Raw genomic sequence first — 18,498 nt, forward strand, 5'->3', positions numbered from 1 at the left:
CTCCTCCTCAGCCTCTCAAACTGCTGGGATTATAGGCCTTTGTCTCTATTATTTTTCACTTACACAAAGGATAAACAAACTAGCCTGTTTTTCTTTTAAAATATACTAAATCCATTAAACTGTTGGCCTGTTTTTTTTTTTAAATGCGTCACTAGGTTTTGTTAGTTGTTTTAATGGCTTCAGTGTAAAATAATTATTAAGACCATTGGTTTCTAGCTTCAAATCAAAACAGCAAATCATGCAAAATTTTCTTTTTATTGTGGATGATAACCTACAAAACGGAAGAAAGTAGTGCTGACAGAGACTGGTCCATTCTTTTCAGCTTTCACACTTAGCTTTTTTGCAAGCTGGAAGAGAATCATCACCCTCTTCTGATGGCCGAGGTTTCTTCACTGTAGAAATAATTCCAAAAGCAGTTTTTCTAGTTTCTATAAAACAGAAATTAGTGTGTGAAGGAAAGACACAATTTAAAGAGAAGTGGTTTAACAAGTATGTCTTTGACTTTGGCTGATGGCATTAGCAAATGATAAAACCATAGTGAACTGCTATGGCTGCTGATGCCATTTATGGTCATTATCTTTTTCCTAAATATATACAAATCATATATTACTAACATCTAATTTATTCCTAAGGATTACCTCATGGGTAAAAACCTCAGAATAGGATTTTATCTTTTTATAACTTTGTTTTATTTGCTTATTTACTTATTATTGTTATTTTTAATGTAGTGCTGAGGATCAAACCCAGTGCCTCATACATTCTAGGCAAGCACTCTACCATTGAGCCACAACCCCAGCCCAAGATTTTATCTTTAATGGTCATGGTCTGTCTGTAGCATATTATGCAGCCAGAACCCAAATCGCGTATTTGGTAGAAGCTGAACAAATCACAAGAGTGAATATAGCAGTAAGTCAACTGTATTGCTCCTATAGTGGGGGGTGGGCTCACCTCATTTAATAGCATGTAACATCTCTCTTTCACACACTCAGGATTAATGTATCTCTGAAAAATCAATTATATTGTACCGCCTATACCCTCATTATATAACAAGTGTCCAATAAATGCTTGTTGAATAAATGAACAAAACCAAACACACTCTATTTACTTATTTATTTTTTGGTACCAGGGATTGAACACAGGGGTGCTTTACCAAGGAGCCACATCCCCAGCCCTTTTTTATATTTTATTTAGAGACAGGGTCTCACTGAGTTGCTTAGGGGCTTGCTAAGTTGCTGAGGCTGACTTTGAACTTGTGATCCTCTTGCCTCAGCCTCCTGAGCCACTGGGATTACAGGTGTGCACCACCGTGCCCAGTCAAACATTCAGTTATTGATCCTTTATGTGTTAGTGACAATGGGCAAAGAACAACAGGGATTATTTTAGATGCTCAGATCAAGTTAGCAGCAGAGGTCCACTTAAATTTAGCCAACTTCTGCTAAAACCTACTAATGGGTCAGGTACTATCACTATGTCATACACACAGGGCATAAAGATCCGTAATAGACTATGCTTTTCCTACAATACACTGGAATAAACACATTAAGAGCAAATACAATAGGTATGGAGAAAACCATTAAGAATCATGTGGATAAACCAATAAACTATCTTCTCTAAAAAAGTGACACTATTTGGAATAAAGAAAAAGGTGGTGACAAGGTGAGGAAAGAAAGCAAGGAGACAGAGGTAAGAATAACCTGGGCAAGAATGTGTAGAGGAAATGAAGCTGGAAGGGTAGCTTAGGAAAGGTCAGAATGTCATGAAGAGACTCAAACTTTGTCCTTAAGAAATGGAGAGGGATTATGAAGAAGGAAGAAGATACCTTTTAGATACAAAGGAGATAAAATGGAAAAATAAATGATGAACAGGAATTCAGTTAAGCATTATTTCTTATTTTAAGTAATAAAAGTAAAGTCGGCTCAGAAGAGCTAAGCATTACCTTTCCATTTGTGAGGACTAACTACCAGTTGTTTTAAAAACATTTTAATTTATAAAAGAGACAAAATTGATTTCAAGAACATTAAAATGCCAACACAATGAGAAAACCTCAAAAACTGTCAATGATTTCTATTTCACCAAATGAAAAATGTTGCATTTATATTTATATCATTATGATTGATAATAGTCTAAAAACAGTTGAATAAATAAAAATACATGAATTGTGAAAACAAGCACTTTATAACATTGTTAATTTCACTAAGAATTATTTTAGTTCCATCTCAGAAATGTTTTATTTTTACTACATGAATATTTTCTCCTTAATTAAGCTGACATAAATAACTGAACAGTAAGTTCAGTTTATAGCTATCAATTAAAGTAGCTCTTTTAGTGTCTTTTAAAAAAATATATATTTTTATAACAACAAGAAGTTTTATTTGTGTGGAGCTTTTGTTTTAATTTGCTTTTACACAAAGCATTTTCTTTAATCATCTTGCCAAGGAAAATCTACAACTAGCTCTAAAACAATCATTGATGAGTGTGCTATTTTGTTCAAGAGAGTTAAAGCCTTGTTCCTACCAGGTCCATTTCAGTCCAATGGCTGAGGACACTTCATACATTGAAGACTGTGCCCTTGAAACTTTTTACTCATAACCTCCTCAGAATTTCTACTGTTTTCTGGAAACCTAGAATCTGTCTAGTTCTGATTGCCAGGGGCAAGCCTTTCAATGTTGAAAACCACAACATATTCAAAGTATTGTTTGCCAAGTAAGCATTCCTGCACTGCTTTCAATGACTCCCTCATCATGAGGTTTCTAGACCCTTTAAGCACTTATCAGCCATCTTCTGGAAGTGCTCCAGTGAAGTGCCATCGTTTTTAAATGTGGCACTCAAAATGATACAGATGCCACCTGAGATTTCATCAATGAAAGTATAATGACACTTTGAATCCTTTTCCTCCGAATCATTTCTCTCTTCTAATGTAACCCACGCTGAATTAGTAATCTTTTTTTTTTTTTGAGATCAAAGGCCATCAACTTTATTTTACTCAAGTCACTTTCTCTACAAACACATTGCTACTAAAAGAGCAAAACAGAAGAGATTTTTTCAGACTATAAAATAAGATTCTACTTTTTCCTTAATGCAGGAAGACACACTACAAACGGAGAGTCAAACGATAGTCCTTTATCTCTAAAATTTATGAATGGAATGCATTTTTTCCAACTAGTTTTTGTGTGTCTTTCAGTATTAATTGGATTTTCTCAATGGCCTTAAGCAACAGAACTAAATTCTCAAGGGCTCTCATTAGTAAAGGCTGATGTTAAAGCATGGGTAACCATTAGCTCAAAGGTGAACCATAGACATTTACCAGTATTCATATTGTGTCTGTTTTTTCATAAAGGTCCACTACTCTTTTTGTTTTCTTACAGTGATGATGTTTTCTTATATGATTTATAAGCACTATTAATGAGAGAAAATTTTCATGAGAAATATTTCAATGACTCTGTCAAATATACAGATCATTGCATTCCCCTATAATTTCCATCAATTATCTATCCAGCTATGTATATACCACCCAAAACATACAATCCACTGAAATAGTTGGAAGAGCTGAAAGAAACAAATTGTGTTAAGTTATTCATTAATCAGAATCCAGATTACTCTTCATTTAAATACTGTGAATTATAATCTTAAGATACCTCATTCTACCATCTCATTCTGATGTCAACTAAAACCAGGGTAACTTTAATTTATTATCTAATTATAATTTATTATATTTTTATGATAATCAGAATTTTACAGAAATAACAGTTATGAACTATGCCTGTCCTAAACACATTGGTAATGCCACCTGAAGCTAAAGAGTCTTTTAGTTTAGATTCTAGAAAAGCCTTACTTTAAATATCATATGTTAAGTAGTTAAGCCTTTTAAGTCAGATGCAGAAATGTAATTTCACATTTTCTACTTTTCCTTTCGGTTCCCTTTCTTGTTTAGTCTATTTTTGAACACAAGTTATCCAAAATCGTTTTTCTTCTTTTTGCCCCCAGTATTCAATCTCTAGATTGAATCCAGGGCCTTGCACATGCGAGGCAAGCATTCTGTTATTGTACTACCACTCCCAGCCCATTATGCACTCATTTAAAAATATACAGAAATAATGGAAGTACTACCAAAATGTGAACCAACTCTTCCCTAATTTCAAGAATGTCTTGATAAAGATCCCAATTAATTTGATCATTCCCAGAGCTCACATGATCAGGTAAAGATTATATAATACAAAAATCTCCAAATAAAAATGTTAAAAGGAAAATCATGTAATTTATGGTAAGCCAATAAAATAAGCAGTTTTCTCAAGTGGAAATCAGATCATTAAAGTACACACACAAACAAACAAATAAAACAAGCCCTCAATAACCTAGCTATTCCTATCACAAATAACTTAGTCTATGTAATAACCTATTCTAAACTTTAAGATTCATTTGGATGCTACCACTTAAACTGCTTCTTAACCCCAGCAACTACTATTAAAAATTACAGAGAATGAAGCAAAACCACAGGTCAAAAATTTAAATTATGTAATAAAACTTATTCTCATTTTCCACAATTTTGTTATACTTCTATTTAAATTTTTATCATGCGATGAACAAGAAATTTAGTGGGTTATAGTAGTGGAATTAAGGCTAAGAAAGAAATATATATATATATACTTTAAAAAATGTGACTTAAAAATAAAGTCTGTACATATACAACAAAAATATAAAAAGAAACATTCTGAGTTGTTATAAATGTAAAAGTTACAGTCCAAGTTTTGTTAGGTGGGTTTTTGAAAATGTATTCACTGTTTCTGTTTTTCTAATAAACAGCTTACCATATATTTCTAACATACCAATTCTCTAAAATAGCAATTTTCATCAAGGAAAGCATATTCCTCTGGAGAGGTGGGATGAGGAAAGATTAGAAGTTATCATGTGGGCTACAGCACACATATGTAGCTTGAAACAGCATTCAATATTTATTTCTGTAATGTGAAGTATATTCATTCTGCAAACTACAGAAATGACAGCCTGAAATGATGGATATGGGTAAAACAGGTGAGAAAAGATGACCTCAAAGGAACTCTGGAGATAGGATAATAAAAGTAGATAATGGTTCAACTGTCTGATAAAAATGAGTTGCCTCTAACAGGACCATTCAGTTTTTATTGAAAGAACTTGCTCACCTCCATGGAGAAGTGCTGCTCGGCAATTGGTGGACACTGCAGCCTTAGCATCACTTTCAGATAGTCCAAACAGCAACCCTCTGGTAGCACCATTAAGGATCTCAACTCATAGTCAGCTAAGGACACGAAACTAACACAAACATGACACTAAATGCCAGCTCATCTTGTCACATTGAGAGAGACTAATGAATTCTACAGTAGTTCTTACCCCAACTGGAACATGCATCTGAGAAGAGACTTATTTAACTCTTTTCTCATTTTCTATCTGATGATTAATCCAAATATGAAAACAAAATAGAAGGATGAAGCTCTCTATAACAAGAGAAAATTTCTGAAGACATTAATTGGTAAGCTTACAGTAAGAGGTTGAGAAAAAAATCGTATTACACTCTAGTACCACTTCAAATTCTAAATTTCTTAAAAGAACATATCAATAGAAAGTGATTAATATTAATATTAGACTAATGTAAAAAAAAAACTGAAGAGTCCAATAACCCAAATAACAAATAATCACATTTTAATATTTACAGCTAAAATACCAACTTATTTTCATGATAAGGTAAAATAATTAAAGTTAAAAACGGGAAATCTCATGTCAAACTAAAGGATACAAGTTTGCCACATCATATGGTCCTCTTATTTCCAAAGGCTAAAATAAAATGAACGAAAAATTGATATGAGAAGTTATTTAATACCATTTCAATGGCTTTATTTGCAGTGAATTAATAGGATGCCTAAGTATCCAAAAACAAATCAATTACATACATTTAGATCCTCATAGTTTTGATGGGTTTCTTAGGTTTATGAAAATATAAACAAACCTTTAAAAGCATTTGTAACAGTATAAAGGAAAACTATATAAACAAAACTTGAAGCCCAGAATGAATGGGGATAAATTTTACCTTTCAGCAATTATTATGAGCAAATGCACAGTTAAAAGAGAAAACATGAAACTCATTATATTACTATTTTAATTTCTCCCATAGAAATCCAACAAAGTTTTCTAACTGGAAGAGCAAAAACAAAGTACTTCATGCTAGACTTACCCTTTCTGCAGCACTGGATATAATTATATTCTACAAAACAGAAAGTACTCACTATTAATCTTAGATAAAATAAAAAAAAAAAAAAATCACCGAAATGTCTTATAAACAACCAGTAACCACATTTTAACATTTAAGGCTCAAAAACCAACTTCTTCTAATGATAAGTTAAACAATTAAAGTGAAAAATGAAAGACCTCATGTCAAACTAAAGGCAGCCTATAAAAAGATACAGAACAGGCTTTCTAAACAAATCTTAGTAGACATGAATTAAGTTTAAAAAACTAGTTGAAAAGGTCATATACCCTTAATTCAACTCACTGATAACAAAACAACTGTTATCTAGACTACTCTTTTCATAGTGGTAAATTGCAAATTCCTTATCAAAAGATAAAGGCTTTCAACACATCTTTCCCCTCCCTTTTGCTATTGTTCTGTTGATATTTTTCTTTCCCTTAAAACTTGCAGAGCTCATTGAAATTGAAGAATTTATGCCTGTGCCTTGAGAATTTCCTGCTTTAGGAAAAGGGAATCAGTTTGACAATTTCAGGGTATTAATAATAAACTGTCAGATTCACATCTAAAACATTCTAAATGTTCTAAATTCTAAAATTTATGGAACCATACCTTTCCTTTGCAGATCTGCATCAAATTGAGGGCATTGGAAATTGTGTACCTTCTCATTGTGGAGTCTTTGATGGCAGGACTATAGACAAGTTCAAAGCCCAGGCCTCGGTCAATTGCCTTCACAGGAAATAAAGAAAAGAAACTGTCTAGGATGAACACACACTGTCTTATTTAATTTTTCACTTAAGTCTCCACTCCATCGCTACACATCAAGGTATAGCCTTTTTTTTTTTTTTTTTTTTGGTCTAGCCATGGTTTTATTTTTTATTTTTTTTTCTTTTTTTTTTTTTTAATTTTTTTTTTTATTGGTTGTTAAAAACATTATAAAGCTCTTGACATATCATATTTCATACATTAGATTCAAGTTGGTTATGAACTCCCAATTTTACCCCAAATACAGATTGCAGAATCACATCAGTTACACACCCACGTTTTTACATATTGCCATACTAGTGACTGTTGCATTCTGCTACCTTTCCTATCCTCTACCATCCCCCCTCCCTCCCCTCCCATCTTCTCTCTCTACCCCATCCACTGTAATTCGTATCTCTCCTTGTTTATTTTCCCATTCCCCTCACAACCTCTTATATGTAATTTTGTATAACAATGAGGGTCTCCCTCCATTACCATGCAATTTCCCTTTTCTCTCCCTTTCCATCCCACCTCATCTATCTGTTTAATGTTAATCTTTTCTTCCTGCTCTTCCTCCCTGCTCTGTTCTTAGTTGCTCTCATTATATCAAAGAAGACATTTGGTATTTGTTTTTTAGGGATTGGCTAGCTTCACTAAGCATAATCTGCTCTAGTGCCATCCATTTCCCTGCAAATTCTATGATTTTGTCATTTTTTAGTGCTGCGTAATACTCCATGGTGTATAAATGCCACATTTTTTTTATCCATTCATCTATTGAAGGGCATCTGGGTTGGTTCCACAGTCTAGCAATTGTGAATTGTGCTGCTACGAACATCGATGTAGCAGTATCCCTGTAGTACGCTCTTTTAAGGTCTTCGGGGAAAAGTCCAAGAAGGGCAATAGCTGGGTCAAATGGTGGTTCCAAATCAGGCGGTATAGTGATACCAGACTTAAAACTATATTACAGAGCAATAGTAACAAAAACAGCATGGTACTGGTACCAAAACAGGAGGGTGGACCAATGGTACAGAATAGAGGACACAGAGACTAATCCACAAAGCTACAACTATCTTATATTTGATAAAGGAGCTAAAAGCATGCAATGGAGGGAGGATAGCATCTTCAACAAATGGTGCTGGGAAAACTGGAAATCCATATGCAACAAAATGAAACTGAATCCCCTCCTCTCGCCATGCACAAAAGTTAACTCAAAGTGGATCAAGGAGCTAGATATCAAATCAGAGACTCTGCGTCTGATAGAAGAAAAAGTTGGCTACGATCTACATATTGTAGGGTCGGGCTCCAAATTCCTTAATAGGACACCCATAGCACAAAAGTTGATAACAAAAATCAACAAATGGGACTTACTTAAACTGAAAAGTTTTCTCTCAGCAAGAGAAACAATAAAAGAGGTAAATAGGGAGCCTACATCATGGGAACAAATTTTTACTCCTCACACTTCAGATAGAGCCCTAATATCCAGAGTATACAAAGAACTCAAAAAATTAAACAATAAGAAAACAAATAACCCAATCAACAAATGGGCCAAAGACCTGAACAGACACTTCTCAGAGGAGGACATACAATCAATCAACAAATACATGAAAAAATGCTCACCATCTCTAGCAGTCAGAGAAATGCAAATCAAAACCACCCTAAGATACCATCTCACTCCAGTAAGAGTGGCAGCCACTATGAAGTCAAACAACAACAAGTGCTGGAGAGGATGTGGGGAAAAGGGTACTCTTGTACATTGCTGGTGGGACTGCAAACTGGTGCGGCCAATCTGGAAAAAGGTATAGCCTTAAACAAAGGCAGATATGCACCCAAATGGCAACACCAACAAGAAGAAAACAGCTCTGCATTGAATTTGATCCACAGAGTTTACCTTAGCTGTGGGGAAGCTGACTTTATATATAAACAGGAATTATGAAGAGGCTAAGGAAAGCAAAGTCCCAGTAGGATGGCAGAAGAGCCACTCCATGAACTATGGAAAGGAAAAAAAAGGTGTGTTTCCCTAAATATAGGGTAAATTAAGTGCAAACATAGTAAAAAACAAAACAAACAAAAAACAAGTACTTTGGCTTAAGAATGAAGAAAGGAATAAAGAGACAAACGAAGATTTCAGGAACACCTACAGAATGGTAAAGCCTTTCTGGTAAGTCATTTATTATAAACTAAGTGGAATGAGAGAATAATAGTCATGGTTCACTGAGGGATGACTATGTGCCAACCACTGTACTAAAGGAATGCTATGTATATATTTAACGCTTATAACACCTTTATAGAACACTATGGCAGAGATGCTCATTTCTCAGATTGCTGGCTTATCCCAGAAAAAAGAAAAAAAAAAAAAAAGATGGAAGAAGCTGGGACCTTGAGGATTTTACCCAGCTCTCCATACAAGCATGGCTTTTTTCATAGGAAAAAAAAAAGTTCTCTCATTTAGTGTATTTTCAATACATAGGGACTTATAGGTAAGAAAGCCTGGAAGGGATGGAAATGGGATTGAAATGAATTTCAATGCTATTGAGCTTCCCAGGTGAGTGACTCATCCATTCACAACAGATGTTTTAAGCCCACTATGTATAAAAGCTCCCTTCTAGGAGCTTATAGTTTAGAGGCGGAGACCATCAAATATACAAAGATCTAAAACTTCAGCTGTAATACATATTATTAAGGAAGAGTCTGAAAGTGGGTATGGAGAAATTAAGTAAATCATAGCAGAAGGAACATTTTTGAGAGAAGAAAAGTAGGGTTGGAGCACAGTGACATGTAGGGGATTGGGGATATAGCTCAGTGGTAAAGCAGTTGCCTGTGTTCAACCATTAGACCTGTCAAACAAAAACAAACACAAACAAAAAACAAAATGGAAGGCCTGAGGGTGGAGAAGAAAGGAGGAGGGGAAAGAAACCTTGTGGTGAGAGTTGAGGCTAAAGAGGATGGGAAGGGCCAACTTGTATAGGCCTTAATAATATATGGTGACAAAGATTAATCCTAACAGCAAGGGGAAATGTCTAAAGGATTTTTAGACTCTCAGTTACAAAAGTCACACAGGCTGTGGTGTTGTTTGGAATGAATAAGGAAGGGTGGTAGGCATGGTCTGGGCAGGACAGTCCAAGTCTGTGGCTGGTAAATGAGCTTATATTACCCAGAGGATGAGTTGGAACTCGTCCAGGTGAGGCTGCTGAAGTCTACCCTTGAGTGTTTACAGGGAATGAAGAAACTTGTCTTCAGAACTGGCAGTCCACCTTGATTTACCTCTGGTGCACACTGAGGGTCCCTTCTACATTTCCTTCCTGAACAAAGATTTCCTTCTTTCCAACCCCAAATCTTCCCTTTTCCCTGGGCCTATGGCTCTCAAATTTTATATTTTCCTACATATCTGGTATTACTTTAGTTGGAATTTAAATACTAGTTTCTAAACTGCGACTTTTCTCTCTCCCTTTATTTTTGAAAAATTTCCCCCACCTCTAAATCTTTGGCTTGTGTTGATTATTTCTAGGAATGACATTTGTTATGACACTCTTGGTACCATAATTAAATCTATACCTCCTTATCCCTGCCTAAATTATAAACTCAGAGCTGGTGTCACAACACCTCTTTGTACCACCCAACTGCCTTTTATCCAAATAGCAATAAATTTATATTTTGAGTGAATAAATAGTAGTTTATGGAAAAGAGGTCATGACAATGACCAGGAACAAGGGTGAACTTGGCTACCTAAAATTCACAGATAAATTAAAAACATCTCTTTTAGTCATATTATCATCTCCTTTGCTATTTCTTTTACCAAAACTACTAGTTAGTCTAAGGAATCTACTTCCTTTCCTCATTCCTCTAGTTTAGGGACTAAAACACAAAGCAGTAGAATAAAGAGGATAAGTGAAAGATTTAGAGCTGGATGATCAGATCCCCAAATATTCCTAATTGACTGAACCTAAATTTCTAAACCCTTGCGGGGATCAGAGCAAATTAAAAACTCATTGTGAGGTAGAGGAGACAAAAATAAAGATAAAATTATCAGCTTAATTCTTTAAAAAAAGTTATGATATTAATCTTGGTACATTAATCAAGTTCATTTTAAAACTGGCAAGAATACTCTTGAGAAAGAAAAATAAAAGATAATGTGCCATTGAAGGTTGTGCACATTTCTCTCATAACACCTTATTTAAAATCTTTAGATGAATAAAATTTAGACTCATTACCTGCACTCCTGTTTCTAAGACCATTTTAATGTAAATCACTGTATACTCATCAAATGATTGTTCATAATAGCCTCTTCATAAAGAATGACAGTGCTTGCTTGATTGGCTTTTGTTCCCATATCTGACCAAAGGTTCTGCAACAGGCGATGCTTAGATTTCTTTACTAATGAGAATAATAGTCATAAAGATGCTACCAAAGGCAGGTGTGTAATACTTGAATTAAGAGAACATGGCCATAATATTCAAGTATAAAAACTTAAGCAAAGCTGTAGACAAAGAAGAGAAGAAAACAGGGAGTTGATTACTAGGACAATATTCTGTCAATTTCCTAAAAAAATAGTTTTTTAATTGAATTCAAATGGATGACAATACATATTTGTTCACAAGAGCCGCATATTAAATAAAAATAAGAAAACAATAGTCTTATGTGCATCTCTGCTCTTATCTGCCCCATCTTCACCTCCCGTGACCACTTTTATTAACTTCTTGTCTTCTTCCAGTTTCATCACACAAACATAAGCAATTATGAACATGTATTATTTTTCTTTTTCTTACCTTAAAGGTAGCTTTATCCTGAAAGCTTTACCATGTCAGGCCACAACCTCTTTATTCTCTTTATAGCAGCATAGTATTACATTGTAAAGATATAGCGTATATAATGTTTAACCAACCCTCTACTGATAGATTTGGGTTGTATCAACTACTTGTAGAATAAACACTAATGTGGGTTTGCTGGATATTATAAATTGTGTCCCCAACCATAACAAATACATCTTATTTGAAAATAGGGTCATTGCAAATATAATTAAGATGAGGTCATACTGTAAGAAGGAAGGAAGGCTCCTAATCCTACAGGACTGGTATCCTTACAAGAAGATGAACATGTGGGGAAGGGCAAGGATAATAAGAGGGGAAGAATAAGGAGGGTGGTTATAATCAAACTATGTTATGTGCATGTATGGAAACATCACATAAAAAAGATTAATTTGTACAATTAATATGTGCTAATGATTAACTAATTATATATATATATATATATATATATATATATATATATATTGATGACCATGTGAAGACACACAGGGAGAACATACTGTAAATAAATACAAAGGCAGAGACTGGGGTTAATGCAGCAAACAGCCAAGGATAGTCAAAGATTGTTAGCAAAATCACCAAAAGATAGGAAGAGGTAAGCAAGGCTTACCTACAGGTTTGAAGGGGAACACTATCCTACTGATACCTTGATTTTAGACTTCTATTCTCCAGAACTGTGAAACAATAAATTGCTATTGTTTTAGACTTTTTTTTTTTTGGTGGCACCAGGGATCAAACCAGGGGCTTGAGAAGGCAAGTACTTGCTAGGCAAGTACTCTTATCATTAAGCCATATTCAGCTCTTAAATTTCTGCTGCTTTAAACCACTTAAGTTTGTGGTACTCAGTTATAGAAGATCTAGGAAACTAATATACTAGGTTAGAGGGTAGTTTATTTGTGATTTTAATAGTTGCCAAATTACCCACTCCCCTCAGGAACTGTTCTGATTTACACTATTACAAACAAAGTATGAGAATGCCTATTTTCCCAAAGCATTACGACAGTGTATAGGCAGATTTTAATATGAATTTGTCTTATAGTGAATTTAAATATCTTTTCTTCCTTTTTCTCTTTCTTTTTGTTTTGGTGGTACTGGGAATCAAACCCAGCGACCCTAAATGCCAAGCAAGCATTCTATCACTGAGTTACATCCACAAACCTTAGGCTACTTTTCTTGTGTTTAAAGGACAATTTGTATTTCCTCTCCTATGAAATGTCTTTTAACATTTTTAATCCATTTTTTGTATTGTTTATTCTTTTTCTTTTTTAAAAAAATTTCTAAAGTAATTAAAGATAACTTGAAGTCACCGTTAATGGCAATAACATTAAAAAACAAAAAGAGCAAAGGTAAAGGTACGTGGTGCTTAAAAAAAAATCCTTCTCAAAACACAAATGAATAAAGATCATTTTTTTTTTTTTTCTCTCTCTCTCTTCAATTCCATGTTTCCCTATTCATACTGCAGACCAGGCACAGGGCCTGGGCTGGGTGTACATGCGGTATGCTTACTCCACCTCCTCTTTCTATATTGTCAGTGTAAGAACACAGCCTGTGGTAAGTACCAGGAGGCCTAAAGATCATGTTTTAAAATATGAAATTATTCTGTGTTTAACAAAGAGTTCAGATGTAAAATAACTTTACATAGCATTTCAGAATGACAGATTTGGAATCAAAACAATAAAAATCCCTAGCCAACTCTTTGAGAGAAACATTTAACCATGAGTCACAAACTACCTGAGGCTCAATTTCATTACCTGCATATGGAGATAATGAACATCCACCCCACTTCAAAGCTACTGGGCCACAACAGGTGTGAAAATGCTTTTGCTATAAAATGCTGAGGAAGTCACTTGATAATCCACAAAAAGCAGTCGAATCCAATTTTTTGGAAATATATCTATCACATAGTAGAGCTGAGATAGCCATATAAATTAACTAAAAATTCCAGAAGAGGTTTGTAGAAGATTTTGTAGAAATCTGCACAACTGATATTATGGTGCCCTAAGCACATGGTGAAGATGACAAAAAGACCTAGTGCTGTTGAGTCAAGTGCACAAATGGAGCATTTTGGTATAAACGCTGGGTACTCCAGCTCCTAGTCCCTAATCTCAATTTTCTGAGCTGATAATTCTCACATGGCTTTTGGCCTAAAGGTAAGTCTAATGAATTACCTATCTTAATACTCCCGCTTTTCACTATCACTAAAGAAAAGGACACCAATTTAGATCTGTGTTGTTTTCTTATGTGCTGAATAAAGTGATCCTTATAAAGCTAACCTATCAACTTCTCATGGCCAAAGACAAATTTATCCTCAAAGCCATGCGAACATGGAAGGACCAAGAATTAACACTGAACTATTACCCATATGCACTAAATGATGGTTTCACAATGAGTATATCTCCAATAGTTCCGTACCAACATTAGACAAGATATTGCAAATGATAAACACACACCTATGCAACAACTATTATTTGCCCTGGACAATCAACTGGATACCTGTGTGTTTCATTTTCTCTTTTAAGTGAATAAAGAATAGGGACTTTTCTGCTACTTGACCAACTCATACCACAGTCTACTTCTATACTAGATGAAAACTAAAAATAATCTTATGCAAGCCTTTCTTTCCACTCCATAATCTAGTTTTTATTAAACAACATATGTAATATGTTCACAAGACTTTTTTTAAAGCAGACACTGTGTTAAATATTGCACATCGCTCCCGTCAAATTTTTTACTTGAAGAATTCTTAAGTTGAAAAATGTGGGAATTATGCCAAAAATACCCATCACACAATAGCAGCTTTCCTGCACCTCCAGATGGAATGGGGAAGGGCTGGGATGTCCTGGTGCTTTTGCATCAAGTGCCACATTCCTGGTCGTGTTGCTTCTATGCCCCACTTCCTCAATGCATATACTTCCTGCTCAACACTGACAGCCACTTAGGCCAGATTCCCAAGCTGAACCCAGATACATCAAGTTAGAAATATTCCAATTCAAGGAGCAAATTTCAAGAAAGACTTTTAGGCAAGATATTGGGAGTAGTTAAAAAAAGGCCTATGCACAGCTGGTATGCTCTAGAAGCTTGCAATCTGGTTTAAATTGAAGGCGAGTTCATAAGAAATTCAATTACAAGTCCTCACCAAAATCAGCACTGGCAATCTTACCATTGTCATGGAACATGAGGAATTATGCGCTGTGCATTGCTGTCCTCTCCATGGACTTGGCCTCAGCATCACATGCCACTGTCTCCTCCCAACCAACACATGGTATCATGTGTGAACTTATTCAGGCAGAGCCACCTAGAAGATGGCCTTCCTAGTTCATTAAGGTGAAGAAAAAGGTGAAAAAGTTGTAGTTCAATAATAATTTGCAGAGTGGCTGCAATGCCTAACTCTGGAGATGCTATTTGTGTAGGAATGGGTTGGCAGAATGAAGCTGGTAAAAAGCTAAGGCAAACTTCTAAAGACAGATTGCTACTTCTGGAGAGAAAAAAATACATGAGGCCAACAAGACTTACTGTCCTAAACTTGGGTACTGTATTAATTTGTGGCTTTTATCATAACTACTTGGGGCACACATCAGAGGTCTTACTTTATAGACAACCAATGAAAACAGCCTTAACCCTGTGACTGAAAAGTTAAATGACTTCTTACTAGTTTTCATTATCCCATATTTTATAAGTGAGCTCAACAGTACACAGAGCTTCAAACTCCAAAATGTGATGATTCAGGTGTAAGTGTTTCTTCATTTATTTAGAAGTATTAGTACAGGCGTGGGGAGACCAATGATTCAGGTTCAGCCAATACTGAACTTGTTCAGAGGTCTTCATTAACCAAAAAAGAGCTGTATTTAGCAGCATATTTTCAGGGGTAGTAAATAAGTCAAGTTAAATTTTTCTATGTCAAACATATCCATTTTTTCCCATCCTTATCTCTTCTTAATACTCAGCATCAAATCAGTTCCTTAGGAGAAAATGGAAACAAAAATCTAGCAAGTAAGCAGGATGTGATTGCACATGCTTATAAACCAAGTGATTTGGGAGGCTGAGATGAGCCTGGGTAATTTAGTGAGACCCTGTTTCAAAATCAATAAAATGGGCTGGGAATGTAGCTCAGGGGTGAAACACTCCTAGGTTCTTTCCCAAATTTATTTTGTTCTATCCCAACAAAATAAAAAACAAAAAAGTCAAAACCAAAACAAAAAAACAACAATCCAGGAGTAATGATTCTAAAGAGACAAAAGAATAAGGAATTAACCACTTTGAAAAAAATTAATATTCCAATTCTGAAAAAATTTTGGTATGTAATTTGGATTAATTTGCCAAACTTTTTGCTTGGATAGTAGTTTTTGAGAACAAGATTGAGTTTTAGAAGCCATTGTTCTAAAATATTATTCCTAAGATCTTGCTCCCAAAGCAAATAGTTAACATATTTGTTGACCTCATAACTATCAAATAATTACTAGTATGAAATAATGTCACCTTTAGAATGGAAATGGAAGGGGACTGAGACTTTAGAGAGCAGTGTGACAGATATCAGATGAAAGGTAAACAAGAAAAAATTATGTAGATGGGTGAAAAAGAAAATTCTGTAGCAACAGGGAAGAATATTTTGGTGCCAATACCATGCTGTTTTTGTTCCTATTGCTCTGTAGTATAGTTAAGGTCTGGTATTGTGATGTCTCCTGCTTAACTTTTCTTGCTAAGGATTGCTTTCGCTATTCTGGGTCTCTTATATTTCCAAATGAATTTCATGATTGCTTTTTCAAGTTCTACAAAGAATGACATTGGGCTTTTAATTGGAATCGCATTAAATCTATATAACAGTTTTGATAGTATGGCCATTTTGACAATATGAACTCTGCCTATCTAAGAACATGCAAGATCTTTCCATCTTCTAAGGTCTTCTTCAATTTCCTTAGTTTTGTTTTTTAGTTCTGTAATTTTCGTTGTGGAGGTCTTTTACTTCTTCTGAGTTCCAAGTATTTTGAACATGTGGCCACACTGTTATTATAAAAGTAACCCTGGGATCTTGTGTGAGCTAGTATGCTTCAATGCAGATTATAATTTTGCATAATTAATGCCCAGGTGATTCCATGCCTTGCTCCTTACTCCTTTTGAGTTTGCTAGTATCTCAAGGACTCTCTGTGTATTATCATTATTATTATTATTTACTTTTCCTATCTTTCTTGACTGTTCTGTCTCCTTAATATTCAATGTTCAGGATATAAGCACCCATTATTAGTAGTTACCCTCTTAAAAAACATTGTTCATAAATTTTAATTTCTAAGACTTTTCAAAAACATCTTGATACTTTTTATTTTAGCTTGCAAAAATAAAATCATCTTCTCTAAAACTGTTTTTTCTTACCTAGTTTTTATTTTTCCCTCTAAGAATGTTGATTTCTTCTATTCCTTTCCAATATGCTAATGTAAGTTTCTACAGACTCAAACATACAATGGAAAGGGTAACACTTACCACGTTAATAGGAGGTCTTTTGAAGTAAAATGGTAGTTTTTCTGTTACAGTTATGCAGACTAAATCCACATCCAAATGAGTGCAAGCAACCTATTAAGAAGAAAAAAACAAGTAAGGCAAAATGAAAAATGTATACAAGAAAAAATAAGATATAGTCAGACCTGAATAAAAAGAAACATGGATAGGTATGGATCGCTCTATGCTTGTTATTGTTGTTTGTGTTGAAATACATCTCACCCCATTACAAAGCCGATTTTTAGCCATTCCCTCAGGTTTGGTTTGAATGGTTTAACTGTGACCCAGCTGAAGCTGAGAGACATGTCTATAGACGTTCCTCAAAAGACAAGGCCTGGGGACTGTCTAATTCAGATGGTCTTCTACAAAGGGATGGGTTATTGAGGCTCAATATCTAAGGAATTACTTCAGATTGTTCCAGAAAGAAGAAATTGTTTTGAAATCCAAATAAGCAGTAAGTCAAAAGGAATGTATACACGGTACATTTGTTCCACAAACTATTTATTGAGGAATTGTCCTTTTTATTAGGAATTGTCCCAAGCCTATCGCTCCAATCAGTCTATTTAGTGGCTAAAGAAACATAACATGGAACTACTGATAGCATTTTGTTCAAATAATAGAAACAGTTGATATAAATGGTAGAAGCAGAGCTGTTACAAATCAAATAACAATGAATGTATTTTTTAACTTTTAATTTCCCTTTCATTTGATCTAATTTTTGCTATTATTGATTAATAGTCTGCATTTTCTTCTAAAATAAAAATGACATACTAAATTAAAAACTAAGCAGATAAAGAAATCAGGATAAGTGGAAAATCAGGGAAGGAAAGTAAAGCTGGGCAACAGAGCTGCTTGGATAGAATGCAAGCCAGAGCATACTGCTCAAAGATTCCTATCTGGCTTTGATTTTTGCCATTACTTGATTTATAGAGATAAAAAGAATTGTTGTCTTGCACTGTATTAAAAATAATCCTTGTTGACAGTGCCAATGTGTACAGGCTTGATGAACAAATTTAAACAGCCTGCGTAGTTATGTTAGCAAACCAATATCAGTGGCACACACCAGGAAAAATGGTGAAGTATGGAAGGGGGGTCAAGAGAGGGTAGTAATCCCCTACAGGATTGGTACCAACCTTCATCATTGACAGGGATAGCACATATTGTCCTTCGACAGAATTCCCACTGTGGTCACTCCTACCCCCACCCAAGGGCTTTAGGAAGCAAGTAATGATCAGAGGCTGCCTGGCTCTA

At 34.8% G+C, this 18,498-nt stretch overlaps 1 protein-coding gene and 1 non-coding gene across 3 annotated transcripts in view; both read right to left on the reverse strand.

Annotated features, from left to right (window-relative positions):
- Positions 1 to 236: 236 nt before the first annotated feature.
- The window catches only part of Rpp30 (ribonuclease P/MRP subunit p30), a 36,476-nt gene continuing 18,214 nt past the window's right edge, over positions 237 to 18,498 (reverse strand). For both annotated transcript variants that reach the window (XM_027940008.2, XM_027940007.2), the window contains 6 exons: positions 17,233 to 17,322; positions 6,827 to 6,943; positions 6,203 to 6,232; positions 5,768 to 5,805; positions 5,157 to 5,236; positions 237 to 428 (listed from right to left, as the gene is read on the reverse strand). In XM_027940008.2, the coding sequence (XP_027795809.1) occupies positions 319 to 428; positions 5,157 to 5,236; positions 5,768 to 5,805; positions 6,203 to 6,232; positions 6,827 to 6,943; positions 17,233 to 17,322 (465 nt within the window). In that variant the 3' untranslated portion in view covers positions 237 to 318. The remainder of the gene's footprint in view (positions 429 to 5,156; positions 5,237 to 5,767; positions 5,806 to 6,202; positions 6,233 to 6,826; positions 6,944 to 17,232; positions 17,323 to 18,498) is intronic.
- On the reverse strand, positions 13,198 to 13,328 carry LOC114096494 (small nucleolar RNA SNORA51). Its single transcript, XR_003583436.2, has one exon. It is a non-coding gene; the product is annotated as a small nucleolar RNA SNORA51 (small nucleolar RNA).

Source organism: Marmota flaviventris, chromosome 4 (genome assembly GCF_047511675.1).
Source record: "Marmota flaviventris isolate mMarFla1 chromosome 4, mMarFla1.hap1, whole genome shotgun sequence".
NCBI classification, from domain to species: Eukaryota; Metazoa; Chordata; class Mammalia; order Rodentia; family Sciuridae; genus Marmota; species Marmota flaviventris.